Here is a 10,879-nt window from a genome sequence, read left to right on the forward strand (position 1 = left end):
AAACTGGCATAAAGTTTCACATTATAAGCTGATTTACAACACTATATAAAATCTGAATAATTACACACACCTTATTTATAAATAAAGTTTCCTACATTTTTTGGCCCCTTACAAACTTATGCCCTGTCGGTCAAGTAATTGAAGAAAAAAAAAAAGCAAAGATTAAAGAAATGTAGGAAAAAATGGACACCTATTTGAGTAGCAGAAACATGTTTTTTTTTTTGTTTCCCAGATTAGTTTCAGATTAAAAATTACTACTTCATAAAGCAAGGATTTGTATCCGAGCAAACATCCATGCAAATTATTTTGAAAATTAAAATGTTAATTTGATCCTGAATGACTTTTCACTGGTCAAAAAACAATCATCAAACTAGACAGGAACAAGGACACGTCTCATGTCTCCGGCGAGCAGCGGTTGTGACCTGTAGTCTGTGCTTTCTGAGAGCTTGAAGCTTTTCTATAAGTTCAGGGAGATGTGGCAGGTTATCCAAAATCTCCAAGTACTCCAGCTCTTGCAGCTGGTGTAGGTGTAAGAAATCTTTCTCTGGTACGTGTTCGTGGCGAAGTTTGAGGCTCTTGAGCTTTGGAAACAGTTTTGGGATTTGAGCAGTGTGAGCTCCCAAATGTGAGGGCCAGGGATCTACGTGGAGGTGGGAGAGATTTGGTACCTGCCCTGCTATGGCCACCATGTCCTCTGAGGATAATCTGGCAACGCGCAGGGTGAGGCTGGTGACGGTGGCTGGAATGGAGGTGACATACAGGTCAAGAGGTGGGCCCTTGACAATGACCAGGGTTGAAAGGCAAGGGAGGTCACCCAGCCATGTTTTTAGATGACACACAGGTGAGTACCATCTTTCTGACATCTCATGATGTGAATGCTTGAAGGAAACAGCCAGACTGTTCAGTCCAGGCATAATTCTCATAGCATCCTCTGGAAAACAGTGATCCATGCAGTCGATCAGTTCCAAACTGGACAAGGCAGAGGCACCAGCTCGTCCTGAGGGACACGGGTTAGTTGTGGGAACGCCGTAAAGGCCACATGATGTTTGCAAAACAGACAAGGAAAGGTGACTTAGTCGAGGGAGGCAGGTGAGTATGGAATGTATCATCCAAATGGTTTCTCCAAAGATTCCCACGTTATGGCAGACCAGAGATTTAAGATTTGGAAAGTGGGAGATGGCAGAAATGAAGCCATCTATTGATGTATTGGCAAATGCTACATCACACATGCTAAGGTGAGTCAGCTGCTGCGGCTGTGGCACTGTAGAAGCATCCAACAAAAGAGGGGAGCAACTCCTTCTTATTGCCAGGCGTTTCAAATGTGGAAAGTCCTTCAGAGAGTCGAGGCTCTTCTGAGAGCTGTGGTACATCACCAATGAGGTGAGAGCAGGAAGAGACAGGGCGAGCTCCTTCCAGTGCTTGGCTTTGGCGCTCCTCACCACCACACTGGTGACTTTTCTGCGACGAAGGGTGGACCAGAACTGGCTGTTATAAGAGCCATGGTTAAAAGCCAAAACCACTGTCCAGTTTTTCCACAGAGACACGTGGTCCACAAGTTTCTTGAAATACTTGCAGGATGCTCGGACGCTGAACTTGTCCGCCGCTGACAGGTACCCAAAAACGTGGTTCCAGACCTCAGACGGAAGCTGCAGGGGCAACTGTGCCATTGTACTGCTGTTGCCAACAGATACGTTAGCAAATTGGCTAATAACTGCACATATTTCACCAGAAAGATCACCCTTGCCACCACGTTTGTTTACTACTTCTTCTACTTCAGTTTTAGTGACAAACCAGTTGCATTACCGCCACCCACTGGACTGGAGTGTGGAACGAGATATTAACGAGGTAAGAAGCAACCCAAAACTATACAATATTTAAGCCATATTTTATTCTTTTAAAGACATTATGATATAACACCATATTCCGCCTGCTTTCTCACTCGAGAGGGCAGATAATGACCACGTAGGTTTGTTACTTGAAGTCAACACTGAAGATAAGATAAGGTAATGTAAGCCCCGCCCCTTCCGGTGGACCATCGTGGGACATCATTTCAGGAAAAACCGAAAAACAGTAAATGGGAAAAACATGTACAGTGATCAGTGGCGAAAAGAAAAATATTTTAGACTCCGTCTGAACTGTGCCGCAAGTCACACAGTTGATAACAGTCGATTACAATGACAAATTTGCAATTTCCACGGAAGATTGGCTGTGACCATGTGACATTTTGGTAGAAGACGCCTCCTTGAGCGGGTTGGCCCGTTGTTGCAATACGTCAACGTCGCCGCCATATTGGAGGAGGCAGCTCCGTCCCGCGAACCAATAGAACGTATATATTCAGGGAACCGATAGGAACCAAAAACAACGTCTGTAACATTAACGTAATCAGACGTTGTTTTTGGTTCCTATCGGTTTCCTGAATATATACGTTCGTGTGTGAATGTGTAAATGCTTATAGTACTTTGCAGAAGACGCTTGCTTAATAAAGTTCATTCCATTGACTTGTATTGGTTCGCGGGACAGAGCTGCCTCCTCCAATATGGCGGCGACGCTGACGTACGGTCCAGCGCTCAATGAGGCGTCTATGGTAGAAGTGATTGAGACGGAAATGGTCCAATAGATGTGAACGTGACGCCCATAGCTCCGCTGTGATTGGTCACTCTCTGCTTATATACTCTTCTCTCGTCCTCCCTCTTTCTCTTTCTTTCACGCGACCCTATCGCGAGGTAAGGCTTTTATTCTTGGTCTTTTCTTAAACTAATAAATTGATGTTTGTCGTGTTCATAGCGAATATATTTATTAGACTCGTGTAATAAACATATATAGCGCTTAAAGACATATAGCCCGTGTGCCATGAATTGTCTTAGATGCGATTTTTTCCCCCAGGCCTGGCCTGTTAAAATATTGCTAGCTTGCTGTTAGCCGGTTAGCACTAGCTGTCGACCACATGTCGGGACTCCTAATATATTTCCGGTTTTATCGTTTAGCCTTTTTGTAAAGCACATTTACCAATAACTTTTTATTCTTTCTTTGTAGATACAACCTTGTCTTTAAACCGGCGCTTAAGCGATCCTTGGAAGCACTGCAAAGATGCCCAGGGAAGACAGGGCCACGTGGAAGTCCAACTACTTCTTGAAAATCATCGTAAGTAGAATTTGGCATGCACAAGTGTTTAATCTTTATTTCCATTTTATTTTTTTTTAACCTCTCTGAAAATTTGTTTAACACACGACTGTATTTTCGCAGCAACTTCTGGATGACTATCCAAAATGCTTCATTGTGGGTGCAGACAATGTGGGCTCAAAGCAGATGCAGACCATCCGTATGTCTCTGCGTGGAAAGGCTGTGGTGCTGATGGGTAAAAACACCATGATGCGCAAGGCCATCCGTGGTCACCTGGAGAACAATCCTGCCCTGGAGAAGTGAGTTCACCTTCACTTGACTTCTGTGCTCATAGTCCATTAGGTTTTATGTAGCAGGATAGTTACAGTGCAGCTCGTGTGGTGCTGTATTGTCGTTCCCCCTGCTAAAATTAACATGTCTCCAGCTATCCCTGTTTGTCTACATCCACCGACAACCAGGGACGCAAGGTCTCAGACACTTGGCAAACTATAATGCTTAAACATTAATAATACTCGCATAAATAAAAGCTGGTTATGTGTTTTGACAGGCTTTTGCCCCACATTAAAGGTAATGTGGGCTTTGTCTTCACCAAGGAGGACCTGGCTGAGGTTAGGGACATGCTGCTAGATAACAAGGTAAGAGCCCACAAGACATGACTACAGGAGTAAACTGTAAAAACTAAATTGTTGGGTTAGGATTTATTGCAAGGCTGTGGCTGCACTCTATCACAAACGGATAATTCAAGCACTGATATTACACACAATTTAAAAGATAAGGGTGGCTTTTAGAGTTGGGGTGGTGCGGTTATAATGTATAATAAATGACCTAAACCCTAATTGGACCATGTCAACATGCAGGATAAGTTACAATGCAGCTTGTGTAGTACTGTATTGTCGTTCCCCCTGCAAACACTAACCTGTTTCCTCGCTATACCTGTTTGTCATCCTCTCTTGACTGCCAGGGACGTATGGTTTCAGACATTAGCTAATTGATTTGATTGCATACGTGCATCTACTATAAACTGTTTTGGATATGCCCTCTAAGGTTAAGTGATGTGCCTAAATTTTACTCCAGGTACCTGCAGCTGCACGTGCTGGAGCCATTGCTCCCTGTGATGTGATGGTGCCAGCCCAGAATACTGGTCTGGGTCCCGAGAAGACCTCTTTCTTCCAGGCTCTGGGTATCACCACCAAAATTTCCAGGGGAACCATTGAAATCTTGGTGAGTTTTTTTTGGCTTCAAGTTGCAGTTGCATGTACACTCATGAAGTATAAACTTTGAACCAAATGGAATGCATTTAGTGACTAAACATTTCTCTCCCTCAGAGTGATGTCGGTCTGATCAAGACTGGCGACAAGGTTGGTGCCAGCGAGGCCACGCTGCTCAACATGTTGAACATCTCGCCCTTCTCCTACGGACTCATCATCCAGCAGGTGTATGACAATGGCAGTGTTTACAGTCCTGAGGTGCTCGACATCACAGAGGCTTCTCTGCATGTCAAGTTCTTGGAGGTGAGATGCAGTGTTCAATTTTTGTGTTCTTGGACTGAATGTTTATAAATTGTGAGTTCACGGTGTATAATTTGTAATTCTCCAGGGTGTGAGGAACATCGCTAGCGTGTGTCTGGAGATTGGATACCCCACTTTGGCCTCTGTCCCCCACTCACTCATCAATGGCTACAAAAGAGTCCTGGCTGTTGCTGTGGAGACCGACTACTCCTTCCCTCTGGCAGACAAGGTATGATGCCTATGATTATTCAATTGGGATATCAGTTAATCTGCAGGGAAGGTTTTAGTGTAGCCTTGTATAGTGCTCTATTGTCATCACCCTGCAAATGGCCCTAAACTGATGTTCACTTTTACATTATTCCAGTCTGAACTTTCCCTTTGTGCATGGAAAACTAATGTTGCACCCTTTGTTCCTCACAGGTCAAGGCCTTCCTGGCTGACCCATCTGCTTTTGCTGCTGTCGCAGCACCTGCTGCAGTGGCTGAGACTGCTGCTCCAGCTGCTAAGAAGGAAGAGGTTAAGGAGGAGTCTGAGGAATCAGATGACGACATGGGCTTTGGTCTGTTCGACTAAAAACACAGCGAACAGAACCAGATTTCAGTCAAATAAGACCATGATTGAATAAATGTCATAAAAACACTCACTTGTTTCATTACTTTTTTCAATTCTGGCAACTTCATATTATGGAAGTAAAACCAAACTTGGTTAATGATGAGATGCCTTGCTTAAAACTATAAGTTGATTGCAAGACTTGTTTAATTGCATTACATTAATGCACTTTGTGTACAATTGTGTCTGTCTTTAAATACAAACTATATTTTAATTAAAATACAGAAAATTAAAATTTGATGTACATTAAGCAATTTTTTGGGGGGGTCTCTTTCTAACTTCATACAAAATCCAAAAGTTATAAACTACACCATGCACCACATAGAATCTGTGTGAACCTAGAAATTTTAAGGTTTTTGAAGCTTTTCATTTTAACACTTCCAATTGTATTCTTTAAACTTAAATCTTAACGCCTTCTCTCTGAGAAATTATTTATACTTATATAATTGACCATAACAAGTCCTTTCAGAGGATGATCTTTCTGTTGATCCTGTTAAAGTGACTTGTTCCTTACTCCAAATTATTTCTACCTGGTATCATGCAATCACGTCAACATTTAGTTCAGGAAATTGGTCATTAAAAAAAACAACGTAATACTTACTGTTTGAGCGTGTCAATTTTCAAAATGAGAATTTGAGTACGTACAACCCCATTATTATGGAATCAAAGTCATTTCAAATTGCAACTTTCTGGCTTTAAGAAACACTAAAAGAAATCAAGAAAAAAAATGGTAGTTGGTAACAGTTACTTTTTTTTTTTAGACCAAGCAGAGGGAAAAAATTATGGAATCACTCAATTCTGAGGAAAAAATTATGGAATCACCCTGTAAATTTTCTTTCCCAAAACTAACACCTGCATCAGATTAGATCTGCTTGTTCGTCTGCAGTTAAAAAGGAGTGATCACACCTTGGAGAGCTGTTTCACCAAGTGGATTGACATGAATCATGACTCCAACACGAGAGATGTCAATTGAAACAAAGGAGAGGATTATCAAACTCCTTAAAGAGGGTAAATCATCACGCAATATTGCAAAAGATGTTGGTTGTTCACAGTCAGCAGTGTCTAAAATCTGGACCAAGTACAAACAACATGGGAAGGTTGTTAAAGGCAAGCATACTGGTAGACCAAGGAAGACATCGAAGCGTCAAGACAGAAAACTTAAGGCAATATGTCTTGAAAACAGAAAATGCACAGCAAAACAAATGAACAAATGGGAGGAAACTGGAGTCAACGTCTGTGACCGAACTGTAAGAAATTGCCTAAAGGAAATGGGATTTACATACAGAAAAGCTAAACGAAAGCCATCATTAACACCTAAACAGAAAAAAAACAGGTTACAATGGGCTAAGGAAAAGCAATCGTGGACTGTGGATGACTGGATGAAAGTCATATTCAGTGATGCATTGGGCAAGGCGATGATGCTGAAACTTTTGTTTGGTGCCGTTCCAATGCGATTTATGAAGACGACTGCCTGAAGAAAACATGCAAATTTCCACAGTCATCTTCAATAAATGCACAAGTTTATGTTGACATTTTGGACACTTTTCTTATCCCATCAATTGAATGGATGTTTGGGGATGATGAAATCATTTTTCAAGATGATAATGCATCTTGCCATAGAGCAAAAACTGTGAAAACATTCCTTGAAGAAAGACACATAAGGTCAATGTCATGGCCTGCAAATAGTCCGGATCTCAATCCAATTGAAAATCTGTGGTGGAAGTTGAAGAAAATGGTCCATGACAAGGCTCCAACCTGCAAAGCTGAGAAAGTTGGAGCCAGATTGATGAAGAGTACTGTTTGTCACTCATTAAGTCCATGCCTCAGAGACTGCAAAGCTTGTTATAAAAGCCAGAGGTGGTGCAACAAAGTACTAGTGGTGTGTTGAAGTGTTCTTTTGTTTGTTTGTTTTTCATGATTCCATAATTTGTTCCCTCTGCTTGGTCTAAAAAAGTAACTGTTACTGACTAGCACAATTTTTTTTCTTGATTTCTTTTAGTGTTTCTTAAAGCCAGAAAGTTCCCATTTGAAATGACTTTAGTTTTGTGTCATGTCTGTGATCTGCTTTTTTTATACAAAATTAAACAACTGAATGAACATCCTCAAAGACTGGTGACTCCATAATTTCAGTTGTATTGTTGCATGATAGCAAGTGAGTACTTTTTTTTTTTTTGGAGTGCATGTAATACATATTGTAGCCCATACAATTTTTAAAAGCCTAACGATATTTTAACGATGCGAAAGTCTACAGAAATCTTTTGACAAAAACTTTTGATTTTGATTCTACAACAAAACGCACTTTTATTCTGAAAACAACAGGCCGGAAGTCGTTGTCAGCTAGCTTGATGCGCAGCAGCTACGGGAGAAACATCCGCAATGGCTGAGGTATGTTTTAGGTTTTGTTTGATTTGTAAAAGACGGAGGTAACGATTTGGGTCTAAATATTTAGCATGAATTGTTGTTGTTGTTGTTGAACGCGACGATAACTGCCACACTTTCCAGCGGCGTTGATGATTCACCAAACGTAAGCTAACGCATTATTAGCTAACGTTAGCCGATATCGTAGCGTCAGATATTATTAACAGTGTCAACGCTACGTAAAGGGTAATTGTCATCAAGCTAGAATATTATAAGCACACTAAGTGATGTTGTAACTGTCAGCTTGGTATATTAGTTCATGTACGTACTTTTTGTTTGTTTTGGGCCAACGTTAGATACATTTAGCATGAGTGTACTCATTTCCCTCAAAGTTTAAGCGTTAGCTAGCTTTACAGTAGGTGCTCTTCCGACCGTTCAGCAAGACACGAAAGGCAGTCGCATAAAGTTTGACTATTTTGTCTAGACCCACAGCTTACAGGACCTCCAGCAGCCAGCTGTTTCCTCCAAGGTGTTTATCCAGAGAGACTACAGCTCAGGAACCATATGCAAGTTCCAGACCAAGTTCCCCTCAGAACTCGAGTCAAGGGTATGTGTGTCTATTGGTTACATGGATGTTGTAATAGTTTTCCCAGTGCTCACAGATTATGGACATAAAATGTTGGTTTGGTTTCAGCTCGACAAGCAGCAGTTTGAGGAGACCATCCAGACTCTAAATAACCTGTATGCAGAGGCAGAGAAACTCGGAGGGAAGTCCTATTTGGAGGGCTGCCTGGCTTGTCTAACTGCCTACACCATCTTCCTCTGTATGGAGACACATTATGAAAAGGTAAAACCGCTTCAGTGATATATTGTGCTTCACATTCAGTTGTTGGGTGGACATGTCTACACACCATATCTGCTCTCCGTCTTTCGGTGTACAGGTGTTAAAGAAGATTGCCAGATACATTAAGGACCAGAATGAGAAGATATATGCTCCCAGGGGCTTGCTGCTGACTGACCCCATAGAGAGAGGCCTCAGAGTTGTATCCTTGACCTGGCTCATGTCTGAATAAAAGCAGACAGTTGTTAATGACGTAAGATGTCCTTTACGCGTTCCGTATTTTCCTCAGCTTGCTGTCTTCCAGGTTGAAATCACCATTTTCGAAGACAGAAGTACTGGCTCTGGAAGATAAAAGAATCTTGAGGTAAGTTGTCGTTCAGATGCACTTTTAATAAAGAGTCGGCTTTGCTCAGACAATGTTTGGAGTTGAAATATGATGATCATTCTTGTAATTAAGGAAATCACAATTTTTAGGGTGTTTTTTTTTTTTCACCCCTTTAATGTCATAATTTCACCACTGTAAAACACCTGGCCGGAAAAGCTTGAAGAGTAACTTGCAGGTCAGAATAGATTTCAGTCCTGTAATTATAAGTCAACCTGAAAAAGACAAGGAGTAGGATCAATTTTTCGAAATTAATTTGTGTGTCTTGATCAGTGCCATTGTTACATCACAGAACTGGAAACTTTTCTTGGACATATGAGCATGGCAAACTGGCAAAAATTGTCTTTATTTGTTATTCTAACAGAATTTTGCTCTCTCTCTCTTACCTTGCTTTGTAGGTTGAGGACTTTGACCAGATATACTTCATCTGTCTGACAACACATATTCAGACTTCTTCTTCTTCTTCACCTAAATGATGTATATAATTTTAATCTGACCCATTTTTTTTCTGTTATTTATAAGTACTCTGCTGATTGCCTATCCTTATGTGTATGTAAATTAGGGGTGTAATCGTACATGTATTCGTCTCAAATTGTTCGGTACACGACATTCGGTTCGGTATGAAATTTCCTGGTTTCAGTACATGATGTCAAGCCTATTTGTTGATTATGTTATGTTGATTATTATCCACCTGAACGTTTTGGCATAGCACCAATAATTGTCCGTCACCTACCGTGTGCTAGCAAGGTTTGTCTTGAAAGATGGACAGACACTCGGTCAATTTCAACTGCTTTGATAAAATTAAGTGTGTGTGAACTCACACTTCACAATGAGTTTGAGTTTTAATCAGCCTTCCTCTGCATTTTGTTACAGTAGGTCAAGTGCGGGTATAATATTGATGGTTTAGTTGTGTGAAGTGGCCAGGTAAGTCATGACAGTCAATCACAAAGCATTCCCTTAGGTTGAATGGAGCCATCATTAATAAACCAGTGCCTTCTCTATTGTAAGAAGTCAAAATGTCTTTGTCCAGTGACGGTTCCAGTCATTTTATTTTTTAAACTAAGCGGCAGTGTCCTCATTGTTGACGAAGAACAGCAACATTATTTTCTGATGTTTTTAAAGCGGCACAGCTAGCTTTAATGGTTAATTTAGTCTGAAATATGTTGCATTAATGGACATTTTTTATACATATATGTATTTTATACCTCAGAGTGAACAGCTCAGACTCTTTTCTTATTGCCAGAATGCAGCATTTGAGTGCCTTAACCAGCGAGAATGATGGCTGATTAGCAACATCGAATATTACGTAAATGCAGTTAAAACATATCCTTTGTTGTTGTTGATGATGTTTCCTCTGCCGTACCACACATGTACCGAACTATGACTCCAACACCAAGGTTCATACCAAACCATGAATTTTGTGTACCTTCACACTCTTCATGTAAATGTGTTTTCATGTTTGTTTTTTATATACGCAACCTACTTGATCAAGACCAGTCTTCGTTAATAGTGCCATTGTTTTAAATACCACTTATTCACCATGTTAATCACAAGTGATTTGAGGTGTATATTGTTTTGTAAATGATGTCTAAAAATGCATAGTTGCCAAGAACTGACATAATACGGGTTGGGCTTTATAAGAGTATAAGGCAGGTTTTCAACTCGGTCATTCTTTGGGCCCATGACTAGTTCTCCACAGTATTAACAAGATGTCGTGAACTGGAAATGTTTGTCATTAATATGCCCATGGCTAAAAAGAGTCCCGTAACACGTTTCTCTAAAGGTTCACTTTCTATGCCGAAAATGCCACCTTCTCTTTCAGCATCTCTTAACGTCACAGGAATTGTAAATGCTCCTCAGATGATTGTTTTAAATGGGGTTTGATACAGCTGGTCTTCTTGTGGTTGTTGTTATGGCTTATGTAAATAAATGGTCGTTTCCTGAAATCTGTTATAAACCCAGTATTGTCATTTCTACCTGGCTCTATATTTTAGTAGTTAGAGCACTGGTCTTGTAAACTAGGGGTTTATCAATAATAATAATATCTCCTCCAATTGCAGG

At 40.7% G+C, this 10,879-nt stretch overlaps 2 protein-coding genes across 2 annotated transcripts; both read left to right on the plus strand.

The window, feature by feature from the left end:
* The first annotated feature begins 2,686 nt into the window (after positions 1-2,686).
* rplp0 (ribosomal protein, large, P0) lies at positions 2,687-5,267 on the plus strand. The gene is made up of 8 exons (XM_084543196.1): positions 2,687-2,723; positions 3,034-3,141; positions 3,244-3,419; positions 3,668-3,755; positions 4,195-4,341; positions 4,446-4,631; positions 4,717-4,857; positions 5,049-5,267. The coding sequence occupies exons 2-8, from the start codon at positions 3,088-3,090 to the stop codon at positions 5,199-5,201; spliced, it is 945 nt and encodes a 314-aa protein (XP_084399322.1). The 5' UTR covers positions 2,687-2,723; positions 3,034-3,087; the 3' UTR covers positions 5,202-5,267.
* Positions 5,268-6,276: 1,009 nt separating this feature from the next.
* LOC311487482 (golgin subfamily A member 7-like) lies at positions 6,277-10,764 on the plus strand. Its single transcript, XM_084543774.1, has 6 exons — positions 6,277-7,622; positions 8,080-8,202; positions 8,290-8,442; positions 8,537-8,638; positions 8,741-8,800; positions 9,217-10,764. Exons 1-5 carry the CDS (start codon positions 7,614-7,616, stop codon positions 8,786-8,788), a joined length of 435 nt encoding a protein of 144 aa, XP_084399900.1. The 5' UTR covers positions 6,277-7,613; the 3' UTR covers positions 8,789-8,800; positions 9,217-10,764.
* Positions 10,765-10,879: the final 115 nt, after the last annotated feature.

The sequence above is a fragment of the Chelon labrosus genome, assembly GCF_963514085.1.
Source record: "Chelon labrosus genome assembly, chromosome: 4".
Lineage (NCBI taxonomy): Eukaryota > Metazoa > Chordata > Actinopteri > Mugiliformes > Mugilidae > Chelon > Chelon labrosus.